The 26,879-nt window shown below is 37.9% G+C and overlaps 1 protein-coding gene across 2 annotated transcripts; it reads right to left on the reverse strand.

Moving 5' to 3' along the window:
- Positions 1-5,142: 5,142 nt before the first annotated feature.
- On the reverse strand, positions 5,143-26,879 carry LOC135699577 (juvenile hormone esterase-like). Of its 2 annotated transcripts, none has more exons than XM_065219849.1 (5): positions 26,779-26,879; positions 20,234-20,383; positions 9,972-10,871; positions 6,265-6,563; positions 5,143-5,608 (listed from the first exon to the last, which is right to left on the reverse strand). In XM_065219849.1, exons 2-5 carry the CDS (start codon positions 20,318-20,320, stop codon positions 5,428-5,430), a joined length of 1,467 nt encoding a protein of 488 aa, XP_065075921.1. In that variant the 5' UTR covers positions 20,321-20,383; positions 26,779-26,879; the 3' UTR covers positions 5,143-5,427. The 2 variants fall into 2 exon arrangements, with proteins under 2 accessions (XP_065075921.1, XP_065075920.1); XM_065219848.1 differs by lacking the exon at positions 26,779-26,879 and adding an exon at positions 21,175-21,534.

The raw sequence follows: 26,879 nt of genomic DNA on the forward strand, positions 1-26,879 counted from the left end.
GATGAACTAGCCTAAGGCTAAAAATCTCTTTAATAAAGAATTAAAAAAAAAAAAAACATCCAAGTAAAATTCCTAAAATGTGTAAGAAATTTAACGGGTATTTTCAATAGACATTTGAAACTAGCAATATTGTGATGGCGCTAGTGTCGCTGCCTGTCGATGTCGATGGCATTTTGACATTTATGTTAAGATGACGTCTGCCGAGACGTCATCTTAACATAAATGTCAAAATTATGGTGAGCAAAAAATTGTATGTTTAAACCACTTAAAACATGGGCCGCAACGGCGAGTTTTATTGGTGCGCAAATAAACAAGGTGTTACCAAGCGAAAATCTTTTCACAATTTTCCTAAGGATGCTGAATTGCCCGAACTACAGGAGATTTTCTCCTCACGGTCCAAGTGCTTGCAACGAAAAAGTTATGTTCCGACCACTTCCCTCCGGAGGCTTTTCGAATTCCTGGAAGAACGGATGCAGGGTAAGCAGTAGACTGATGCAAATTTTAACATTTTCGCTCCACAGTGCTCATACGGTTCCAAATCGGGTCCTGATTAGTCTCCCAAAATTTGAACTCATTTGCAAAGAAACTGACTTGGCACAAACCATTTGAAGTTTATATGGAAATTACTATGGGAAATCAAAACTTTTTGTTCATTGTCTTCTTACCTTTTTCCATATTGCACTGTTCAAAAATTCAAAAGCTTTACTTATGGAAAATTTTCTCAGCTTCAACTTAGCAGAATATAGTTGTTGAGCCAAACGTCAAATAAAATAGTTATTAATTGTTTAAGAGATTGATAATCTTATGGCATGATCAAGCAGCTGTTTTGTGAGCAACACTGTATTTTTGTGCTCTATTCCAAGCGCCAGAAACACCAATGTTGCCTGCTGAACAGTTGATTGAGCATAATCGTAAGGCATTAGTGGCTTGAATTATTGATAACTTTTGATGCTTACATTATATTGAAAAGTGGTTAAGGACAAAGTTGTAGCTGAGAAAATTTTCTACGAGCTCAGTTATCATTTTTTAAAGCAGAGCGATATGGTAAATTGTTAGATGGATATGAACAAAAAATTTGATTTTCCTATAGTAATTTCCATATAAACTTCAAATGGTTTGTGCCAAGTCAGTTTCTTATCGAATGAGTTCAAATTTTGGGAGACTAATCAGGACCCGATTTGGAACCGTTTGAGCACTGTGGAGTGAAAATTTCAAAATTTGCATCAGTCTAGTAGTTCATTTGAATTCACGGTCAATAAGTTCAGTAAGGTCAACCTAAATTTTAGTTCAGTTTACTCATTAATCGCACAAAGTGATAACTCGAGTCGCAACATTCCGTATGGTGGCGCTAGTGTTTCTAACGTATTTTAATTTGAATTCTTGCACATAATTTTTCGTAAAATTTGTTTAAGCTTGGATGTCTGTTCTCTGTGGTTAATGTAATAAAATACGTCCGAATTTTATCTATGGGAATATGGGAATAACATATTTTAGGGTCATTAATTCTATGTAAATAAAATATAGGCGATATATGCTATGTAGTCATGGAGATTTCCATTTCGGCCTAAATCTCTAATTATTTTCCTTCAAGTGCAATAGTTTTTTTTTTGCCTCTGGGCATTAGAATGCAACTTATTTCTATTATCATTCGACATAAAATATTATGTCACAACAACAGGGCTGATAGTGCTGATGAGATATAATAGTAGTGACTTTAGTGACTAAAATTACGGAAATAGTAACCAAATAGTTGCTTTTAAATAATAAATAATTAACCAATAGTAACATTTAAATGATGACTTAAAAATTCAAATACGGTTTGATATTTAATATTTAACTTTTAATGTCGTGGAACTTAAAATCACATTTCATAAATTCCTCGAATCTCAGAATATCCTATGAAGAGCATTTGAATTGAATAATTTCCTTTCGATTACGACCAGCAAATAGCAAATTCCGGATTTTCCCGGAGTTTTTTAATCCATAACCAGTTACATTTACATAGTTGGAGATGTTTAACGTCAATATCAGACTTAAAGTGAAAATTTTATACGATAGATGAGGAGATGAATGTTTAGAATTTTTAATTCCGTTATAGTACGGCAGTGTGAAAATTTAAAATAGAAGGTAGAAAGCGAGCAAAGGACAAGTTTGAGTAAGGTACGAATCATGTATCAAACTCATCTGTTGGTATTTTCCTCCGCCACCACTGGCAAAACAGGATGATCCATGTCCATGTATCTCCGATATGCGGAAACATTTCTATCGATTGTTTCAAACTCAAGTCGCCATCTGATGTAAGCATCTCACTGGATTGCTCTACTCGATTCGTACCTTCCTCAACATTGTCCTTTGCTCGCTTTCTACTTTCTATATACATCATCTCCTACTATGTAAATCGTTAACTTCACGCATGAAGTAATAAAACATGATTAGTTAAAGTAGATTATTTTCAACTTTTAAAATGATTCTTCCAGGAATTATCTGAAGGTTCTTCCATAAATCCATTTTAAATTAAATTGAATTCTCCTTAGAATTCCCTTGCAGTTAACCTCAGAAATGTCATAAATTTCTGCTTATAATAATCTTGGACTTCTCCCCTAAATTCTACTGGAAATTCAATTCGCATTCTCCCCAGAATTCCTCCCTTAGCTCAGTTGATAAATGCGCAGCTACAAAGCAAGACCATGCTGGAGGTGGCTGGGTTCGATTCCCGGTCCGGTCTAGGAATTTTTCGGGTTGGAAAATTTCTCGACTTCCCTGGGCATAGAAGTATGATTGAACTTGCCACTTGCCACTTACCAATGCCAAAATGGTACAGGCATCGAAAGCTCTCAATTAATAACTGTGGAAGTGCTTCTAGAACACTAAGTGAGAGCACGCAATAAGCTAATATGCGATATGCAATAAGCTTGAAATTCGAAGAAGAAGAAGAAGAAGAAGAAGAAGAAGAAGAAGAAGAAGAAGAAGAAGAAGATTCTCCCCAGAATGTCCATGGTATTTCCTCAGAATTTTCAAAACAAAAATCCATCTCAAAATACCCTTGAAACTCTTCTCAGGATTCCTTTGAAATTGAACCCTCAAAATGTGATTCCATTGGAGTTCTTCTCGAAACTTATTTCGAACTCTTTGGAGTTCTCTTGGAAGTATACTCAGAAATCACCCCAGAATTATTTTAGAACTATCCGCAGAGATCATCTTTGAAGTTTACGGGATTTCCATGAAATTCTCATCAGAGCACTCTTAAACAAAAAAACAGAATTAGAATTGGACCTAAAATCCTCATCCAATCATCGTAGAATTCTTCCCAGAATCTCGTTAATATGGACATGGAGCACTTCCTTCAATTGTATTGGAATTATTCACAACATTGATTCAGAGCTGAATTTTGCATATTTAATAATTTAAACAATAATCAAAAGCGACGCTCGTATGTGTCAGTCTCAGTGTCTCACTTCCGCTTAAACCTTAAACCAGGTTCAACTATATGGGTAAACCTGGTTTAAGACTTAAGCGGAGGTAAAGAAATCGGCTCTCAGAGCACTTCATTTTAAATGAGACATTCGTAATCTGTACTTTGGTATTCTCCCTGAGGTAGTTTGGCGTCATCTCTAGAATTCCTTTAAAATTGTTTTAAAATTTTATTTGGATTTTTATTAACTTCTTGATAATTCTTCAAAGACTTCTGAACATCTAGCCCAGACAAATACCCTTGAAAAGTTTCCCGGTTAATAATTTATTCTCGGGGAAAGGAGGAAAATTTTCCCCGATTTGTAATCGAAATTGAACGCATGTTCCAGTATTTTTCCTGATGTTTTAAAGTTCCTTGAATTTTTACGGGTCACTTTTTTTTTTAGTTCTTTATTAAGGAGATTTTTAGCCTATGGCTAGTTCATCTCCGAAAAGACGGGTTAAAATGGTTTATTTTTTGGGCCAAAGCGATTGAATTTTTATGGAACAATTCTTACGGAATTGTGGGCAGAGTTTTATGGAAAATTCGGGAAATCCAAGTGATTTTTCAGAAGAATTTAGAGGAGAACTCCAACATTAGCAATTATGAGGTGAAATGCGTGAGAATTTATAGAGGTATTCAAGTGCATCAGTGAATTCTTGGTAGAGTTATAAAAATCCGGAGGGAATCTTATGATGATTTTTCCAAATTTTAGATCGATCTGCAGATAATTTCTCAACTTCTATTAATAAATTTTCAAAGGAGAATCGCAAATTATTTTTCAATCCAATTCAATGAAAAGAACCCTGTGAAGGGAAATGATTCCAAAGGAAATTGTTGAGAATATTTCATTGAAATCCTGTAAATAGTTCTGAGCGAGACATAGACAAATGTTGATGACTTCGAACGCAGTGAAAAATTCAAGATTCAGGAAAAAATCTGCTGACTTAGTAATAACCCGGTCGCATTAGGTCAAATGTACATTGCACTTACCAAAATCCCGGTAGAAGTACGAGAAGAAAAGGGAAATTGCAAATTGTAATTTGCAGGTCAACATATATTATTACGACTTCACTTGACCGACATTATATGAACACTTAAAGACAGTTATTATATTTTATTTCCTTGATTTGTTTTCCGTATTGAGTGCCAATGCTACCGACGCCAGGAAGGCAGCTTCCACACCTGGACCCTACCTATCGACTCATCAACTCATGAACCGGGGACCAACGATTTTACTTCTTTTCCATATCAGATATTTTATTCCTCAGAAAATCCCGGCGGTGCCGACTGGGATTGAACCCAGGCCTTCTGTAGTGAGAGACAATAACGCAGTTATGGTAGATGTATCAGTTTTGACTTTATGAATTACCCATATGCCATAATAGAGACACACCACAATAGGAATGTATTACCATGACTGGTACATCTACCCTACTGCGAACGTAATTGAAACGAACCGAGCAAATATTGCATACAACATATACAATTGCTTGCAACTTTTTCGAATCGTACTACAGAGAACGTGGACAGCAGGCAGCAGGCGTATTGATTCGACACATCAATTATAACTATCACATAGGGATGCGCATTTAGCGCTTCTCGTGTCTACTGCAATTTGGATGTTTCGGAAAAAAAGAACTATACTTCATCGCTAAGGCAGCGAATGCTGTGTTCTATTTAAAAAAAAAACTGGTTGATAATGATATTCTTCAAAAATACGAATCTTTCTCATTGTTCGAGTCCCTAACAGAAATCTTACACGCTATAAAAGTTGTACAACATTGATTTGGAAATGTTCATTCCTGGCACAGTTCTATCCTACAGCTTAAACTAAATTATTAACCTCTAACGATAACATCGAAATTTATCACAACGTCATTTTTGCAGCTGCTGCACACTGATCCAACAATGAGGGTGGACGGAAAGCGCAGAAAGCACATTCTTCCAATCCTACCTGCATACACTTGTACTTTTCAAAAGTAATACTTCTTCCAGAAGGCGAACATATCCTCGTCCCGCCCGTTGACCACGCGCACCTCGAAAGGCTTCTCCTGCTCCTCGGAATTGGTGAACTCGAGCACATCGCAGTCCATTGATTGATACACTTCGTTGTCGTTGTTGCACGCCCGGTAGGGTTTCAGTGGACTGGCCACTCTGCACACAAAAGAATTCATAAGTTTATCTTGCGCAATAGGGGACCAAAACCACTCGTATTCAATAGCAAAAGGAAGTGGATTGCAACAGAAAAAGCTAATAGAAAATGTTTCCTTTCATCCCACACTGTCGTTCTTCGAGACGAACACTCGAAACGACACATCCAAGCTGTGGTGAAAAATGAGAGTACGAACTTTAATTGAAGATCAGGGATTGGTGCAAATTTACGATTTTCGTGCATTATACTTAGACGAGACACATTCATCTTCGGGTGACAAAAGCTGACATCATTGCGAAAACCAATTATCCAACGAGATCTCTATTTTCAATAGAAGTGCGATAAAAGCGACACGCTCCATCGCTTTCTTATAGAGCAGGCGGAAGATAATAAATCTGTCATTTACTTTCAAAAGCTGAAACTTTGCACCCTCTTTAAACTGAAGTCAGGATGTTGGCTGCACGAACGATTGCCACCAGAGAAACAAGCCCTGAGGCGGACTAAGCTAATTTAAAGCCAAGCAGAACGCCAAAATCTCATTAAAAACTTTTTCCTAGCTGGCGTCACACTTCCGGTTTTATTCCCGCAGCAGGCGGTGGTTTGGGTCCTGTCACCCACCCTTCCATAAACCACTTAGTGCTATTTCGCGCAAACTTACCCATTGATGGAGAAATCGATGAAAAACTCGACCAAATTGTGCGACATCCTCGCCTCCTTAGATTTGTGCGGAAAGTCCTGAAAGAGCTGCGGCGAACGGAAGAGGTAGATCAGTTCGTCGCAATGCACCACTCCGTAGTTTCGCATTTCGCGGCTAAACGAATACAGCGAGGAGTACGAGTAGGGGCCTTTGAAGCTGAATTTGTATATGCTAACCGGAGCCTGGGCGGTATCTGCTGACATCACGTGCTGCTTGACGGCCTCGTGCATCGGATACAGGAAGGACACTTCCGTGTAGAGCTGCAGATATTACGGTAAGTGGGTTACAGTGTAAGCAATTTAGCATGCAAGTTTTATAAGGAGAGGGAGAGAGAAGAATTACTGATTTCCATTTAATTCCACTACCTTATTTGCTTATCCTTGACAGATACGCGTATTTCGTCTACAATGTGCAGACTTCTTCAGTATCTTGTACTAATACTCACTGTATTAGTACAAGACACTGAAGATGTCTGCACATTGTAGACAAAATACACGTATCTATCAAGGATAAGAAAATAAGGTAATGGAATTAAATGGAAATTGCTAATCGTTCTCTCTCTCTCTTTATACAGGTATTCCACTAAGACGCCCTCATTCATTAGGAATTTTTATTGGTTAAACATTGTCGGTAATTGTTGAAATAGAAACTACATTCGCTTCAATCAATATTTGAACAATTCCAGCAGCATAAATTTACTTTTCAGTCTGAGTTCATTTGTAGCTAAAGTCATTTTTATAATTATTGTCGAGCAGTTTTGAAACGAGCTTCTACCAGCAATTTTAAGAAAATGAAGCTATGAATTCAGCGGCACCGGTGGTGTAGTGACATCAAATATTTATCGGGTATCGGTTTGGTTTTGGGCTTATTCGATTGAGTGGGAGTGCTATTTAAGAAAAACGCCTTTTTCCTAAAAAAAAAAACTACATTTTCTTGAAATTGTAGTCATACTAAAGATCTCTAATCAGGGTGTCCACCAGTTAGCTTTTAATTCTCGAATTTTTCCCGGTTTTCCCGGTATATAGGGTTAACTACCCCATTTTCGGCCTATTAAGCACAACCCGCACTTAGTCTTTCTTAATCTAGCGCAGTTTAGCACCAAACGGAACGTTATTATTATTGATGGCTTCCAAACTTATTTACCTTTCCGTATGTACCGTAAGATTTGATAAAGAGAAACCAAGCGTTGAGATATTGTCAAAAGTCTAACACTGCTTCTTGACGCCAAACTCGGCCTACGGATTCAAAACTCGGCCTAACGCATTGAAACGCCATTGAAACGCCAATGAATTCACTTCGGCCTATCACATGAAGATAAAAAGTGATTCGGTCGGAGCGCTTCTTTTGTTTTTGGGAATAATGGGTGCAAACCTTCATATCACGCGTTCTCATTGACTTCGTTCCGTAGTTTATTAACTAAAGTATCGTACCAAACGCATAATTGACTTGTTAACTCTGAAATCATGGATTTATATGAAGGTTTCTGCTCGATAGGCCAGAAATGGGCGATTAGGCCGAACTAGTTCTCTACCCTACGTGATGAAATCCCGGCACGTATAAAAGTTAAAATTGTGTGCATATGAGCTATTAAAAATCTGTATCTGAAAATCACTTAGCACCAGGGTTGGCATGCTCATTTTTTACACAAATTGCTCTTTTGTCAAATAACTTTTCACTCAGTTGAAGAATTTTAATTTCACTTTAAGCAATTGATAGAGTAGGATCAGAGTTCACTGTAGACAAAAAGTAGTATAGTAGTTAAATCATAACATTTAAATTCACACGAATTAGTTTTATCATCGGAAGTCCAAAATGAGCAGCGAATATTTCATCACATAGGGGTAAGAGGGGCATAGTGAACAGGTGGGGCATAGTGAGCATCTCATGCACCAGCTTGGACTTGCGGCCGTTCGGAACAAATTGGTTGGTGGTAGGATCAATATCATAATGATATTGATCCTACTACCAGTTGATTTTTTTCATGTAGCTGGAGATCCCGAGCCAAAATGCGGGATGCTCACTATGCCCCACCTGTTCACTATGCCCCTCCTGCCCCTATGTTGGTTGCTACTACATTTAAAAATTATCAATTTAAGCTTGATTTTTACACTAGTGAAAAGCGTGTATTGATGCAAATATCTTGAATATACAAAAAATCATTACTAGAGCACGTTTCTTGAACTCCTGGATAAAAGTGTAAATAACATAAACCAGTTGTTTTATTTAAATAGTGTTATAAATAGTAGCAAAAACACATTTTTAAAAATGTCCACAGCAAAACAAAAGTTTGAACACCCTTTTAGGTGTATAGACGAAAGCTACACGCGATCTTTAGCCATACATACGAAGTACATTGTGATCATGACCAAGAGTACTCCTAATAGCTACGTTACATTTACATATTTTAAGATATTTTATATATTATATTAGATCAAATTGAAATCGAAATTTGCTGTTATGATGTAGCTTATTTTGAATACTCCAGTTGATCTCATTTTGGTTGACTTAACGGTTAACACAGCAAAAATGAGAGCAAAATTTTACACTGTTGAAGCAAACGGAAAACTAATCCTGCTTTCAATGAAATCAATTTGTTTACTGATTTTGCATTCATAATGTTCAACTGAATACGGGCCTGTAAACTATGTAAATCGTTGACTTCACGTAGAAGTAATACTAAAAACATATAGTCAAAGTACATAACTCTGGATGGGAGCATACCATCAATTACTGTCAATGATCGAAAGGTACAGTAGCAGCACCTACCCCACCCGTGTCCCCTCGAGATCGTCAAGTCGACGATGACAGGAGCACATATCGTGGTAGGGGTAAACAATAGTTGCAATTTCCAAACCTACGACTGGATGCCTTCCTTCAAATAACAACTGAAGTGTGGTAAAAAATCGGTAGAACTGTTTCAAACACACAGTTGGTACTTGAGCGAGTCGGTTTTCATCTCTTTTTGCCAGTGGTGGCGGGGGGGGGGACACTCCTCACCATCCCTCTCCAAAGGGGGAGTTTGGTAAAGAGAGATGAAAAAACCGATTTGTACCTTCCTTAAAAGTTGTCCTAGCTCGCTTCTCTAATATCTATATACAATCTTCACACTGCCGTACTCTAACGGAACTATCAACTGTATGCTTTCATCTACTCCATCTATCGTATAAAAATTACCACTACAGTCTGTTATTTGAAATTAGCATCTTCAACTAAATAATCATTAGTTCAACGACAGAAGAATTTCAATTAAATTTTAAACAAGACGTAAACAGCAGAACTTCAAGTTAAGTTGCTTTCATTTAAAAAGTCTTGACTGCATAATGAAAGCACAATATGATATCAGACTTATGTCGCAACATTTGAAATCAAAATGAGTTTTCATTATGATAGCAACTGCACACTTTAATATCGATTTGCTTTCATTTTGTTAACCGATTTTGCTCGGGATACTATCGATGAATATATTCACCTGCTTAAAATTGTTTACCTTGCTAAAATGTGAATGTTATAAGGTAGGAAAAGAAAATTGTTACCCAATGTCACACCCCCTCTTACGGTATTCTAATCATATTTTAAATGATCAATAAAGTATAATGCAATCATTTACAAAATAGTTCAATACACCGACAACGTTTTACCGAGGAAGATCAATTGAAAAATCCACTTACATCCACCAGTCGTTGGGTGTTCTTCTGCGTGATCCACTCGTCATCAGGACTGTCGGCGAAAAATCGATCTTTCAAAGCCATCAACAGCTCATCCGATGGTTCTTTTTCCAACAACAACGGCAGCAGCGTGCTTATATTTGCATTCAGATCCTGAAGAAGCTGTGCATTGGAAGTGATCGCGATGGCACGTACGGCGCCATCATTGGGCAAGAATCCAGTCATCCAAGGAACTTGCTGATAGTTACCCTTCTGCCAAGACACTCGTGGATCTTCCACTAAAAATGCTTGATTGGACCAATCCGAGCTTTCAATCACCGGTCGGTACAAGGTCAGTGGATCAATTGACCAAGCTTTCAATTTACTAATGCTCTCGGAAAGTACCAACGCATCTACGTTTCTCAGCACATCCACCACCTGTCTGGAAGTAAGATTCTTTGCACATGGAATGCCTGCCACTTCTGCTTGTCGCCTAGCCAAATCCAGTGGATCCTTTGTAGGATAATTCCAAGGAGCAATCGCACTACCACTCATGATGATAGCCCTAGCGAATAGACCTTCACTCATTGGACTCATCATATGCATGTGCACAGATCCAGCTCCTGCACTCTGCCCGAAGATGGTCACCAGTGTCGAGCTGCCTCCAAACCGGTCAATGTTCTTCTTCACCCACTGCAACGCCATAGTCTGATCCTTTAGTCCGAAATTTCCCGGAGCCATTTCGTCCCCAGTCGCCAGGAATCCAAACACCCCTAACCGGTACTGGAATGTCACCAAAATAACCCGCTTGGTATCCATAAAGTACTCCGGCCCAACAATGCCAGAACTTGTGCTGCCCGAAAAGTATCCACCACCGTGAATGTAGACCATCACCGGTAGGGCTGCTTTGCTAGTATTTTGACCCTGAAAAAAGAAAAAAAGAAAAACAAGTTAGCATGGCTTGCTGAATCAGGCGATTACGGCAAAGTGCGGTAGACAAACGGTCACAAGCACGTGCTTCCGCATGGCATGCTTTGCTTGCTATACGTATATCAATATGGAGTTCATTTACATTTCTCACACCTCCCGCTCCTGCTGGCTGGCAGAACGCGGTGCAGAAATTTGCCGTCGATCGGTCGGCGAATGACAAAGTAGCAAATAAAAACAAAGCAAAACATATAGCTGGCCAGCCAAGTCCAGCATTCAGCTGAGCACAAACCTGTGATAAGCGTTTCTGTTATCGCGCTCAATCAGCGGAGAAATCTCCGGGAAAAGTTAATACACTCAGGTCAGCGCGAGCGATGCGGAACGTAAGCGAATGTGGAATCGGATTTCTTTGAAGGTTCGGAGTTTACATTTCTGCTGCGACTATTGATTACAAATTGCAATGCTGACCTTAATATATTTATCACTCTAGATTTGTAATCTATCGAAAAAAAAAAACAAATTGCTGATAAACTAAGATACATTGTGAAATCGAAAGGCTTTTGGCTGGCGAGACAAACAAAGAAAGATAATGTCTGTGATGGATCAATCTGTTTTAGCACACTTGGTGAACCATTTTTAATATTTACATTTAATCTATCTCATTAAGGTCGCCAAGAATATGCTTGTAATGGAATGTACAGTTGTTTACAAATTTCAATGTTGTATTCAAATCAATGGTTTATAGAAAGGCTGGGATAAATTGAGTGAAGAAACTACTTAGTCGTTACAGAGTTCTTGTTTTTTTGTTTTATTACGTCCCCACTGGGACTTTGCCTCGATAATCAAAGCGAATTGTGGTCCGATTAATTCAGAATTCTGTCACTACGCAGCGCTGCTTGGCATGTAAAAATACAAAGTGTGCTATACCTCGAGATCATGTCTATCTAGGAAGTTGCTGATTTAGGCAAAGTTGTTCAGCTAACAAAGGCCTTCAACATGGTGTACAAATTAGTTTAAAATTCTGCATGTAAAAGATATTCGTTACCTGAATATAGTTAATAAGACAAGTTCCTAAATGGACTCGAAATAAGTATAGCATTTTCTTTCCTTCATGTTCCCTATTCGAAAGGCCCTGGTTACTAGAACAACTAGAACAGCTGACCTTTCCACCATTGGTGAACAACTTTGCCGAAAACAGAAATTTTCATACGCACACTAGCGACTCGTAGTGGTCGAATTCAGAACTAATTTTATCACCAATCGAAATATTTTGGTTATCTGAACAATTTTTCAGAAGACAACAGCTTCCCATCTGGTCAAGATCACCAGATAATGCACATACTGAAAATTGTCATAAACACTAGCGCCCCGGTGATTTTCATTTTACTGTGTCTGTCAATTCCCAAGTAACATTTCTGGTTTAAGCGCAATATTAACTAAAAAGACGATAACAATTCCGAAAACAAGTAAATCAGTTCATTATCGAGCGACAAAACAAAATAATCGCACGATAGCAAACGAACGCAATCTGGGCCACCACTGAGAGGCCCTACACGTGTTGTGCCGTTGCCCGTTACACATTCAAGCCTGATAAGCCGGTACACGTGCCGTCCAAATTACCCCATCGTCGTCATCCCCCGTGTCATAAGTGACTTTTTATGCCTTCTAAGTTACAGCATCTTCAATCGTACGTTCAGATTGGGGGTTATCCCCGAGCGCTAGTGTATCATTGTAGGAAATTCACAATTAAGCTCCATGCAGGCTCCCATAAACTGTGAATAAAAGTGCATAATTTACATCTAAATAGGGTGTATAGTAGTAATTTTTCATCACAAGGAGGATAGTTAATTAATCGAACAACTCTTTGATAGCCACACGTGTCGCAATTAATCGCTCCTAACCGGTAAATTGGATGTGGTGTGTAAAACCAGGCTAGTATAATGGTCATCAACATTTCAAATATATTCCCAGGTGTGGCCGTGAGATTCTGCTCTTATCTCAATCAATAATTGGCGCCCCGACTCAGCATACAACTATGACGGGATCGAATCAATTACGTTCGGCCGCTCAGAAAAAAAGCAAGCTGTAGTTTAGTTACCAGACATGTAAGATATTATCAAGCTTTACTGCGGTCATTATAAAAGTTGCTATTTTTAGTATCGGCTGGACGGACAATAATTGACATAACAATTTGTGACTGATCCCTGTGTTTATTATCGGCGCGTGGCAGCGAGTGGCATAAATGATTTGAGAGATATTTAAAATCCGAGTGCAATAAAACAAGTAGCAGAAATTATTGTTTATACTGTAAGTGTAATTTATCAAACGAGCAGTCACCACTAGTTGTTGTTCTGATAAGTTTCTACAGTCAGCTCTTCCTAGCTCGATATTGAAAGAACCACCGATTTTAGGGAGGATATCGAATTATAGCGGTGAATTTAAATAAGTTGCATGAGGAAGGTGATCGGAGAAGCGTAGCTTCACATCGAGTACGGGCATATCGAGCAATAAAGAGTTGACTGTACGTCTGTAATGATGACTAAAATTAACACAGGTTGACGTAATCGATAACGTCAATTTGTCACCTGGAAATTGGAGTCTAAATTACAGTCAGCAATTATTATGATGATGAAGTGAATTGTACACTAGAGTGATGCAAAATTTGATATTTTCGCTCCACAATACTTAAACGATTCCAAATCGGATCCTGACTAACCTCTCAAAATTTGAACCCATTTGGTGAGAAACTGAGATGGCACAAACCATATGAAGTTTGTATGGGAATTACTATAGTAAAACCAAGATTTTTGTTCATGTCTATCTAATAATTCACCACATCGATCTGTTTGAAAAACTTTCAACTGTACTTGTAGGAAATTTTCACAGCTACAACTTTGCTCAAGACTACGTTTTGGTTAAATGCAAGGATCGAAAGTTATCAATGGTTCAATGCTTTGATGTCTTATGATCATGCTCAATCAACTGCACAGCAGGCAACATTGGTGTTTCTGTGGCGTTGAATAGGACACACAAATCATGGCTACTATGTCACACTGCAAAATACAGTGTTGCCCACAGAGCAGCTGCTTGATCATGTCATAAGTTTACCAATCTCTTAAATAATTAATAACTTTTTCCTGTCTCGTTTTACATAGAAACGATCTTCAGCAAAGTTGTAGCTGACAAAAATTTCTATAATAATAGCTATCGAACTGTTTCGCAGCTCAATATGGAAAAAGACTAGAAGGCAATGAACAAAAAATTGAGATTTCCCATAGTAATTTACATGTAAACTTCAAATGGCTTGTGCGAAGTCTGTTTCTAACCAAATGAGTTGTACCTTTGGGAGGCTAATCAGGACCCAATTTGAAACCATTTAAGCACTGTGGAGCGAAAAAGTCAAATTTTGCATCAGTCTATTGTACACTCATAAATAAATCACATAACTAGTGGAAAATATTCATTTCACATAGCTTTCATGTGATCTCATAATTGTAAATTGCGCCACTAAATCACATGAACGTTATGTATCCAATAAAAGCTATAAGCATATAATTTCTTACGTTATGTGATATTCAGATAAAAATCATTATTTTTGTTATTGGAAAAATATTATGTGCGTTCCTAATAGAAACAAAGTGAACACTTTTTTCAGTGTAGATAAATAATCATCATCCACTAAATGCCGTTCGATAGTTGGTGACAGTATTGAAATCATTTTTTCCAAGCTTAAGTTTTACGTTTAAAACAGCCCACTGGTCATGGCTGGTCAAATTAAATTTTACAACGGATTACTGATTTTTAGTTGTGCTGTCACCACCGCTGCCAAATTGATCTCATCGTTCTCATATCAAATAATAACAAACAAATAAATAAATAAATTATTCATAGCAATTTTTTGATGGTTAGAAAAGAAGTTGACTACAAAACCCTCTTTACGTGGAGACAATTTATTGAAATTTGATAAATGATCAGATGATTTTGATAGTTAAGATTAATCTAAGAATGTTTGAATTCTATAATAATAATAAATATTCCAGGAAAAGCACTTCGACATCGCGGACATATTTAGAAAATGTTTGAAAATTGCAGACAAAATCTTCAAAATTCTGGGACTTATTGCAATTTTCAACATTCCAAGACTTGGATTTTATAAAGACTTGGAGAAATTGACCAGCAGACATATTCAAGGTGGCAAAATTAAGAAATTCATAGAACTGCATTTTTAAACAGACTAGAAGATTTTTGTAATACTTTGAATCTTCTTAGAATTGGATTTTTTTTTCAAAACGTCAAAAAAATTCTTGAAATTTTTTATCAGATTTCCAAAGGAATTTTGAGGAGAACTGGAAAAGAATTCCATGGATATTTCCAAAGGATTATATAAATAACAATTTATATGAATTTTATGCTGAAATTCTGGTGCATTGTTTTGAAAATTTGAAGATAGTTCTGAAAACAACTTTATGGGAATTAAGAAGAGAAATCCAATTGAGCATTCTGAAGAGAATTCAGGGTTTGCATTACGAAACACAATCCTCAACTTCTTTTCCTCTGTATATATCCTTTTCCTTGCAAGTTGCTGACAGTAATCCGGTTTGTGGAATATTATCATAAAAAGGAAAACAATATTCAATATTGAAGATTAAAGGGCGAACACGAAATTATTGCGACACATTCAACAGGGCATAACTTTTTTACCATTGGGTAAAAATCAACCAAATTTTGCACACTTTCTCATTGATGTGTATTATGTACATGCTGTCAAACTCGAAGTCGTGTTTTTCGATTCAACGAAAATGGAGGTGAACCAACGCGAGTTGAGAGAACAAATTCTTTCCAAACACCTGGAATTTCCTGACCTGTCGCACCGGCAGTTGGGAAAAACGGTGAACATTCACCATTCAACCGTCTCCAGAGTGTTGAAGCTGTTCCAGGAGCGGTTGACGTTGGACCACGGCAAAGGAGCTGGAAGAAAACCGGGACCGGAGAACAAAAAGACGGAGGGAAAGGTGAAGCGGATGATTAAAGCAAATCCCAACGTCTCAAGCCGTGATTTGGCTAAAAAGATCGGCATGTCGCAGAGCTACGTCCAGAATGCGAAGAAGAGAGCTGGACTACATACATACAAGGTACAGAACTTCCCAAATCGCGATGAGCGGCAACAATCGACGGCTAAAACTCGTGAACGGAAGCTCTACGAGAAGATGCTGACAAAATTGCTGCTGTTTGATGGACGACGAAACGTATATAAAAGCCGATTTTAAGCAAATTCCGGGGTTGGAGTTTTTCACCGGCAAGAGCAAGTTCGATGTGGACGACAAATTTAAGAAGAAGAAAATGTCGAAGTTCGCCTCCAAATATCTCATTTGGCAGGCCATCTGCTCTTGCGGACTGAGGAGTGAGCCTTTCGTGACAAAGGGCACAGTAAATGGCGAGATCTACAAATCTGAGTGCCTCGAGAAGCGCCTTTTGCCGATCTTGCAGCAGTACGACGAAGCTTCGCTATTTTGGCCAGATTTGGCATCATGCCACTATTCTAAAAGTGTCCTGGAGTGGTATGAGGCCAATTCTGTCCATTTTGTTCCAAAGGACATGAATCCGCCAAACTGTCCGGAGCTGCGCCCGGTGGAGCAGTACTGGGCAATAATGAAGCGGGAACTTCGGAAGAGCAAGAAGACAGTCAAAGACGAGAAGGACATGTTAAGAAAATGGAAAAAAAACTGAGAAACTGGTACCGAATGACACTGTAAAGACTTTGATGGAGGGCATCAAGCGAAAATGCGTTCAATTTTACACTCAAGGCTCCATTGATTAACTTTTCTTTTGATTTTTGAAGTAAATATATGTATAAAACTACCCTAAAATTTTGGTTTGATTCTAAACATTATAAGAAAACTAGCATGACATTTTCGGTGTCGCAATAATTTCGTGTTCGCCCTTTAGTCCGAAGTTATTCTGAGAAGATTTACAAAGGTATGAAGAAAAAATTCAAGGAAACAGAACACCAAGAATGGTTAACAAAAATGAGAATGGTTTGTGGAGAATGAATTAACATGTAATTTTGTATAGGATTTTTGATTATAAATTTAAGAAAATCTCTGATAGCATGATAGAGAATTCTGCGAATAATGCATGGGATATTTTGAAAACAATTTAAAGAGTGTTCTGAAAATTAACTTATAGAAATTCCGAGGAGAGTTTCAAGGCATTTTGAAAGGATAATTTGAAGGAAATACCAAAAATAATCCAATTTTTTCCAGGACAGGGGCTTAGAGACTGTGCTTAGCGAAGCATCTAGCAATTATTTGTTCTTCGTGGTGCTACTTTTAAACTGGATATCTGGTAAAGTGAAATAAAATTGCTACCAATAGCAGATTAAATTTGTCAAGTCCTAAAATTGAAATCTTAAACGACGCCGGTGGTGTAGTGGTAAGCGTGATTACCTCTCACCCCAGCAGGCCTGGGTTCAATCCCAGTCGGCGCCGCCGGGATGTTCTGAGGCATAGCATCTCTGATCACGCCTTCCTTCGGAAGGGAAGTAAAGCCGTTGGTCCCCGGTTCATGAGTTGATGGGTCGATAGGTAGGGTCCAGGTGTGGGAGCTGCCTTCCTGGTACGTCGGTAGCATTGGTGCTCAGCACGGAAAACAAGATCGACGAAAAAAACAAACCAAAGGAAAAAAATAAATAAAATTGCAATCTTGAAAATTATTCTATTTCTGAAACTGATTAACTGATAAATAAACCAAATCAACACAATAACGCCTCATTCGTTACGTGACGTTACGTTTCTTAGTAATAAATCATTAAAAAAATTCTATCCTTAAAAAATATCAAAATGCCTGTACATGTTGAAAATTTATCAAGTGCGGCATATTGAAAAAGTTCAGTTATCTCAGGATCCTATCAATACGTTTCTAAGCCTAAGATCTCACAAATTCGTCGAAGCTCCTAATTATTGAAAATTTATATGCATTTAGAAATACTTTCATGTACACAATTTGTAAAACAAAAGCAAATGTTGCTAATTGAATACGAAAGCTTAAAAATTCCTATGCTTCGAATGAAGTTTCTTGAACATCTCTAAATTTAGCTGCATTTCGCAGTATTCAATTGATCTTATTTGAAATTTAGTAACTTTCTCCAGAAACAGAAAAAAACATGATTCAGGAAAACAAACTCAGGGTTCTGAAACTTGAAATTTTAAGACATGACCTAAAATTTTGAAATATACTGGCGTTGTAGATAAAATACTTGTCTTTACTAACAAATTCAGGCGACCAGTGAACCAGGAAATCGGGAAATTCGCGATAAATTCGGGAACCCGTGATCACTGGAAAATTCCATGAATTTCGATGACAAAACTTCATCCTCTCTCCAGAAAAAAAATGTGTTGGATCTTGGAAAAAACTTCAAGACCCTTTCGACTGAACTAGATTTTCACGATACAGTCACTTTAAAGAATTATTTAGAGAATGTTGATGCTCCGAGTTATGAAGACATTTCATAATAAATTCTTGGAATAACAGAAAAGTTTTTTAGAGAAAAAATCCAAGAGAGATTTGGCATTCAAATATAAAAGGGTGAACAAAGACTAGGACGCCTAAACTTTTCCACATTTATACCGCTGTGAAGTAACGGAAAACTGTTGAGGGAAATTTACATCTGAAACTGTAACGAGTTCGTTTTGTTTGCTAATCTGGTTAAGATGTCATACTTAATTAGCTTAAAGATAAATCCAGCTAAAACCTTTGTAGGGGTAAGAGGTAGGACCATCATCATCATAATGTGATGTGATGTGAATGGAACCCACCATTAGTGTAAGGATTACCAATGTCTGCAGATACTTTACCGGTTGTAAAGCTCTGCGTGATGGTTTGTTGCAGCAGGGTGAATCAGCTTTGGAAGACAAAACGACCAGATGGCCCGATCACGTGACAAGGGACTGGCAAATCCACAAACCCTCGTCCAGTCAACAAATCTTTTAATTCCCTTAGGTTGACAACACCCCCCACCCCCCCCCCTCACCCCCTACTCTTTGATGAGATTATTTTCATCATCATCATCAAGAACTCTAAGAGAGTTTTGACTAGTCAAATGTAGGAAGAGTTCCAAAGTAGTTGTTACTAGAGCTCCAAGTGTATTAAGGAGAGTTCAGAATTGAATTCTGGGGTTGTTCTAAGGAAAATTTCATGATTGTGAAAATAATTCTTGATCCATTTCTAATGAATATTATAAAAAAAGTTCTGATAAGATTTTTTTGATAGTTCTGATGAAAAGTCTAAGAATATTCAGAAGGTATTGAATTCTGAGGATAATTCCAAAATAATTCAAGAACAAGTTCCAAGGCAATTAAAAAAAAATCCATGTGAATTATGAACAGGATTCTAGCGGCGCCGGTGGTGTAGTGGTAAGCGTGATTACTTCTCACCCTAGCAGGCCTGGGTTTAATCCCAGTCGGCGCCGCCGGGATGTTATGTGGCATAACATCTCTGATCACGTCTTCCTTCGGAAGGGAAGTAAAGCCGTTGGTCCTCGGTTCATGAGTTGATGGGTCGTTAGGTAAGGTCCAGGTGTGGGAGCTGCCTCCCTGGCGTCGGTAGCATTGATGCTCAGCACGGAAAACAAATCAAGGAAATAAAATGAACAGGATTCCAAGGGAATTCAGAGATGAATACCACCCAAGTAACATTGCAAGTTTTAAAGAGGTTTTAAAGCACTCTACAAGTCAAAACATGATCTACAGAACCCTCATAAAACCCAAATTGTTACTTGGGCAAGGGAATAGAATTATGAAGGAACAATTTCAATGAAATTCTGATGTTCAAGGGAATTCCGAATATAATTCCAAGGGCATTTCTAGAAGAATATAGATAATTCTGGGCAGGCTTTTAAGAAATTTCTGAGGTAAATTGCATGGAAATTCTATGGAGAATTCAAGCTAATTTGGAATAAATTTCTTTTAAATCTTAGGATGAATTCCATGATTTGTGTTAGGAGAGATCTGTATAGAATTTCTGGACAGTTATAAAGAAAATTTCAAGGCAATCCATTTCAAACCATAATTTTAATTTTTTTTAGAGGAATCTCAAATAGAAATGATAAAGGAAATTATGTTGAAGACAATTAATGAGAACGCTAATTGGACTTGGTCATTATGCAAATTTGACAAATACTGCATGCAGTTTGATAGAAATTTCAATTTCGATTGAAATTGGCATATGGCCTAATCATTCATCTTAAAAAAAATCCCATACAAACCATCAGTTTGAAACCAAACGAGTTCAAATTTTGGGAGGCTAATCAGGACCAAATTTTTTATTTATTTATTTTTCATGTATTTTATACATATACTTACCTTTGGTCGATATACATTCAGATAGAGGCAGTCTTCGGTCCCCATCGCCGGCGTATGCGGAATGAGTTCATTTTTCTGAACGCACATGAATTTTTCCACGGTGGCATTGTATTCTCCCCGCTCACGCCAGGGTGCATTTGGCACGGGATTCTATAATTAAAGAAAAACAAACAATGCACTGATGAGCGGTTGCAATATACTAATGCATATATTATTAATGGATAAATTTCGTATTTAGGCCATTCTCGTAGAATTTTTAGCCTTTTTTAGCATTTCCAATTCCTTATCGGTACTCTACTAACATAAGTAAGACTACTTGAGATTTAAATTTCAAAATATTTCTTCATCAGATCGCAAAAATCTACCACCATCACTTTTCGCATTATTTCATCAAATATAATACTATCATAATCAAATTAGTTGTAAGCAACAGAAATGTTGAAAGAATCTCTTTTACTTGAAGCACCGTCTAACTACGAAACACTGATCAATTTAGCGAAACAATTTCCTCTAAACGACCCGCCAAAATAGTCATAAATAAAGCGTTCTTTGAACCTCTCCGGACCCACCGGTCCTTTGATAGACTCAACTCATTTTGTGGTGGTCGTAGAACATTCGCAACTCATAGCAATTGAGCTGATCCCATGGCAACACATATTTCAAGTATTCCTAGAAACGTGCTGCTTTTTCGATTAATTTTCAAATAGATTCTATGTACAATCTAATATGTAATCGATTAACATGATTCACTTTCTACCACGTCCTTTTGATTGTTGATCTTTTGATTGTATGCATCAATATTGCAAATCTACCGCTTATATGTCGCATAAGAAAGCGAATCAAGTTAATCGACAAACGGAGATAGGACCTATTCAAGCATAGGACACATTCAAGCTACCATGCGCCTCCTCCAACCAACTCACATACTCACAAATACTCACCGCAAATCGCAGCTGCCCCACCGGTGGTTTCGCAAACGGTATTCCAATGAAAGCTTCGAAAGATTCTACTCGGTATCCTTTCATGAACGTCCCTCGCAAGCATCCATCGTCGATGCAAACCTGGGGATCCGAACTGTCCTTTGCATCTTCTTGCTCGGAACAGTAACTTTTTGCCACTTCCTGCTTTGCTATTTCATTTGCACTTACTAATTCACTGAACAGCAGTCCCACAATTAGGATGATTTTCCACAACATTACCATTCTTCAGTTGATGTTATCCAAAAATTCACTCACAATCACCTGATGCTTTAAGAGCTATCGGATTTAAGCTAAAAAAAAACGCCAAAGTCGACTAAGTCCGACGTTTCTACTACACGGCGTGTGATTCATTCGGAAACGAATATTTCTGCATTTAAATTGTAACTATAGGCCTGATGAATCACACTGGTCCCAGCCGTCAGGTTGACACCAAAAACCAAAAAAAAAAATAATCCTATATGTTTTAAGCACGTGGTATGACCCTTCTCAGCTGAGCATTGATCGAACCGTTCAAATACGCGACTCGCAAGTCACTGAAAGCGCGATTCGCAAATTAGCGATACACCTTGCGCGGAGATTCCATGAATGGAAAGCTCGCCCGCTTAGAAGCTCACGATCGATCCGCTCTCGGTTGCTCTCACGCGCTCTTTCTTTGACAGCAATGGCTCATCAAAGCAGGCCAAGCGCCACCACCGCGCACCGGTTGCTAAAGTAACGTTCCTGTTTGGAGGCGCGGTGGTGGCTCGAATTAGATTGCTACGATTGAGAGGTGTGACCAACCGGAGTGACATTTGTCTTATCAGTTCGTGCGTGCCAAAATGAACAAGTTGCTTAAAGATTTTTTAGGTAAGAGTTGATGCTGTCATTCTTTGAAGCGATTTGTCCACGTCAAATGATAATTCCATTAAATTTAGATGTTGCCCTTTTTTGCAAACGTCTGTCGCCAAGCTCAAGTTGATTACAAAGAGAAAAAAGCCGGAAAACAATCTCCGATGTGAAGGTGTGCCTGTTCTATCAATGCGAAACACGTGTAAATGGTTATCAATGGGACTTGCCGACTTAGATATCTTCAGACTTTTACTGATTTTCTTGTCCCGAACAATAGAAGTAAACACAATGGTATATCATGCAATCAATTATGAAATCATTTCACTACGTGAAGTTCTTTATCTATGGCTATTAGTACACTGCAAGGTCTCCAGGAAAATTCAATCTTTTCATCGTATCTCTTGATTGTTTTCTAGCGGAAGTGTGCATTTGTTATCAATCCTATTGACATGTGTTTACAGCCCGAAATAAAAAGCGTAAACTGTAGTAAATCATGTATTTATTGTAGACAGGAGAAATGTTTACCAACGCACCATTCAAGGGTGGCACGTGTAGTAAAAATGCAACAAAATAGTTAAAGGTCGAAGAAGAGCTTGCACGTTGCATTAATTGAAATCAATTACAAGAACGATAGTAACGTTAGGTATACATATATGAATCGGAGATAAACTAGCTTACGGCTAAAAATCTCCCCAATAAAAACAGTATGATTTGTTGTTCAATCATAAATATTCACATTACGCGTAAAATAATCGTTTAGAAACAAGACAAATAATATACATAATGGCCTGTTCATAAACTACGTAGACAGTTTTTTTTGATTATTGACCCCCCCCCCCCCTGCGTAGACAATTGTCCATACAACAAAATTAAAATTTTTATGGGCCGTGGATAATTGTCAACCCCCCCCCCCCCTAAACTGTCTACGTAGTTTATGGTAAGCCCCTAAACTGAACTAGAACTAAATAATAATCGTTTTAAGCTAAACCTACTACTTGTTTGCTGTTGAAAAGCAAAGAAAGTCTGAAATTTACAGATTTATAATCCTCATAAATGTTGAGATTTGTGCTCTTGAAATTTGCGAAGACTGGTAAGAAAAAGGACTGTTGGTACAAAACCAGTGCATCTACCCTACCTAAGTACTCATATCAACATACAAGTGCCGCTAGCGTAGTCTTATCATGCCTACTGTTCTATTGTAAGATCGTAAATAAATTCAATAGTTCACATGCCTCTGCCATGGCAGGATGGCCCGATAAGCAACCGTGTTTTATTTTCACCATCTATTAATCATACAATGTAGGGAAGTTCTGCCCGTGCACGATCAAGGACTCTACAAGGAAACATCTTAATTCGCCGAATTGAACATAAAATGAAAAAATTATAACTTACTTCTACTATCCATCAAATAGCTCAATGTTCACGTCAATTTAACCTTTAATTTTAATTTTTATTTTTTTAAAGCAAAACAACAAATTGTCTTCAATAAATTTCAAAAATCCCAAAGTACAAAAAAAAATATTTAGAAATCCCGACACGCCACTTCTTTTCTTCACGATACGCCACTTCCCTTTACGTGCAGAACTTGTACCGTGGACACCCGTTAATTTGAACGACGCATCGTGCTAATACGGAGTTCACTTTTAATTTGAACTTCCAGTAACCCTATGCCAGTGTTCACTCGGCTGTCGACAGAAGCAGACCACTCTCAATGTGTGTTACGCGATTGCCTGTTTACTCGGCAGCAACCATTGTGTGCTCCTCCTCATTGTTCTTCATCTGCAGTTCTTTGCAGGTCGACGCGTCGTCGACATTGGAAAGCAACCGTTTCGTGATGAATGTGTGAGTGATGACCACGTTTTGCGTCCATTGCTGCAATGGAAGCGCTCTGCCCCCGATGGCCTAACTGTCACACAATGAAACCACTGGAAGCGGCTCCCGTTCTGGTGGAGGAGGCTTTTTGGATAGCGGAAGATAAAATGTTTATTGTGTTGTATCTTTTGACTATGATTTTAAGATATATTGTATAGTGACCAAGAATCCTCGGCTCTGTAAAGTTAATTCGTTTGAGCCTTATCAAATAAATTAATAAACAGTAGCCCTATGAGCACCACCCCGGTGTGCAAACTAACGGGATCAAATTACAAAGTGTTCAGACTTAAAGCAGTATAAGCAATAAGCCAAAACCATTAAGAATTCATCGCAACTTACAGGTATATAATGAAAGGTTCTCATATTTATACCGTTGATTGTGAAACGTCATCTACATGCACAACTACCCTACCCACTTTAGGTACTATAAAACCAATACAAATAAACAATATACAGTGTCTATTATGCCTCAGTAATCAGTGTTCTTTATATTTATTCTATCCGTTTCATAAAAACACAACGTAGGGATCCCGCCCGTGTGCGATCACTACTGATAATGGATGAATTTTAGAACAGTCCAAGTTAAGGCGAATAAAATCGTAAGGGAGTTTGTGTGCCTAAATGAGTGAACTAAATGTGCCTAAATCCGTTCCCGGTAATCTAACCGTTCCTAATTTGAATATCATATCAATAAATCAATCTGGAAACTATAAATTGCTGAAACGCTAATCATTACATGTGAAACAAAACAACAAATAAGGTTACCATAAAAATCTTTATGATGCTCATAGGGCTACTAGGAATTGATCCCAGATTCCCGGGAAACTAGTTTAACTACCCGGGAAGCAGCTTTTTTGTACAGAAACCATGCTAAGCCCCAGGTATTTTGCATTTTTGATTTACTTGCGGAAATTGGAATAACCTATGCAGTAGACATTTCTGGAGGAAGCTGGCACAAACTTCCGGGGGATGCTGTGGAAAATTGAGAGCAATTTCCAGGGGAGCTATTGAAAAACTTCCCATGAAAATTGGAAGACAATTCCAGTAGAAACCAAAGGGAATTTTTGGAAAATAGGAAGAAACTTATATATAAGTAAAGTCAAAAGAGTCTTCCGGGGTGGGGGCGACCCCGGCGTAGTGGTTAACATCCATACCTCTCACGCCAAAGTCACGAGTTCAACTCTCACCCCCGGACAAGTCACGAATGACCCAAGAGTGTTAAAGTGACTATAAAAAAAAAAAAAAAATTATTTAGTCTTCCGGGGAATGTCTGAAGAAACTTCAAAAGGAAATAAGTTTAAAAAAAAATCCGGAGGAGTAGAAATGCATTACCGGAAGGCAAAAGTTGAAAGAAATTTCCTTTGAAACTTAGAATATTCTTCCAAGGGTAGTTGCAAGAATCTTTAAGTCAAAAAGCATCACAGCTCCCATCCAGAGTTATGTACTTTGACTATATGTTTTTAGTATTACTTCTACGTGAAGTCAACGATTTACATAGATGAAGATGCTAATTTTGACATATAGTCAAAGTACATAACTCTGGATGGGAGCATACCATCAATTACTGTCAATGGTCGAAAGGTACAGTAGCAACACCTACCCCACCCGTGTCCCCTCGAGATCGTCAAGTCGACGATGACAGGAGCACATATCGTGGTAGGGGTAAACAATAGTTGCAATTTCCAAACCTACGACTGGATGCCTTCCTTCAAATAACAACTGAAGTGTGGTAAAAAATCGGTAGAACTGTTTCAAACACACAGTTGGTACTTGAGCGAGTCGGTTTTCATCTCTTTTTGCCAGTGGTGGCGGGGGGGGGGACACTCCTCACCATCCCTCTCCAAAGGGGGAGTTTGGTAAAGAGAGATGAAAAAACCGATTTGTACCTTCCTTAAAAGTTGTCCTAGTTCGCTATTCTAATATCTATATACAATCTTCACACTGCCGTACTCTAACGGAACTATCAACTCTATGCTTTCATCTACTCCATCTATCGTATAAAAATTACCACTACAGTCTGTTATTTGAAATTAGCATCTTCAACTATGTGTTTATTGTGTTGTACCTTAGTGAACAAGAATCCTCGGCTCTGTAAAGCTAATTCGGTTGAGCCTTATCAAATAAATTAAGAGCAAAAAGAATTTGTCACATGAGAAAATTGTCAGGCAGTTTGCCACAGGGTGTAATAATCAATGATTAATGACAGGGGCCTAATTGGTATCCATGTTTTTGATTTCTGGCCTTCCTTTTGATCATCTAGCCTTGTCCTTCTGCTTCTAACTCGATTTTACATTCATTTCCACCATGTGTACACCTTTTTTTTTTTATCCTTTATTTGAGAGATTTTTAGCCATAGGCTAGTTCATCTCTTAAATGTGTACACCGCCTGACGTATTTAAATACAGCCTACGATGTTGCCTACTGTCAATACCACTCCATGAGTAATTACTAATGATTAATCATGAGCATTTAGCTTGAATTTTAGGACATGTATCACTAATCTTTAACCATCATCACAACGTTGGTTGAAACTGAATCAAAAACATATTCGCTATAAAATTAACAATATTTGTTATTTGACGAATTAAAGGCAGAAAAAACAGCACAATATTTGCAAACTTAATGTATTCTATGTGACTATATCAACAATAATATAGGAATCGTTAAAGTGATAGTCTAAGGAAGCCTTAGCGCGAAATTCTAAAATCACAAATGTTAGCTTCCAGAAATTGCTACTCTCTGTTTGTAACGCTACTGCGCAGTAACCAGGGAGTAGTAATTTCATATTTGTAAACATAGGTAAATCTGTAAAAATCAAAGCCTGCTTGCACGAGCCCAAAATGTAAAAATAATTTCACTGCGCACCACACCCGAAAGGTACACTTTCACTTTCGTTTTTCAGCAGCCACAAAACAAAAATAAAAACACAGCCAACAGGAACGTGATCCACTGCAAACTTCACGCCT

Source organism: Ochlerotatus camptorhynchus, unplaced genomic scaffold (genome assembly GCF_037179485.1).
Source record: "Ochlerotatus camptorhynchus isolate MF236.1 unplaced genomic scaffold, CSIRO-AGI_Acam_v1.1 ptg000112l, whole genome shotgun sequence".
In the NCBI taxonomy this organism is placed as follows: Eukaryota; Metazoa; Arthropoda; class Insecta; order Diptera; family Culicidae; genus Ochlerotatus; species Ochlerotatus camptorhynchus.

Bases quoted from the DNA above. Each gene is read 5' to 3' on its own strand.
- LOC135699577 (XM_065219848.1), bottom strand. From the start codon at position 21,435: ATGGTAATGTTGTGGAAAATCATCCTAATTGTGGGACTGCTGTTCAGT. The intron at 20,384-21,174 runs GTGAGTATTTGT...CTTTAATTATAG, and splicing joins TGGGGCAGCTGCGATTTGCG to AATCCCGTGCCAAATGCACC. The intron at 5,609-6,264 runs GTAAGTTTGCGC...TTTTGTGTGCAG, and splicing joins ATCGATTTCTCCATCAATGG to AGTGGCCAGTCCACTGAAAC.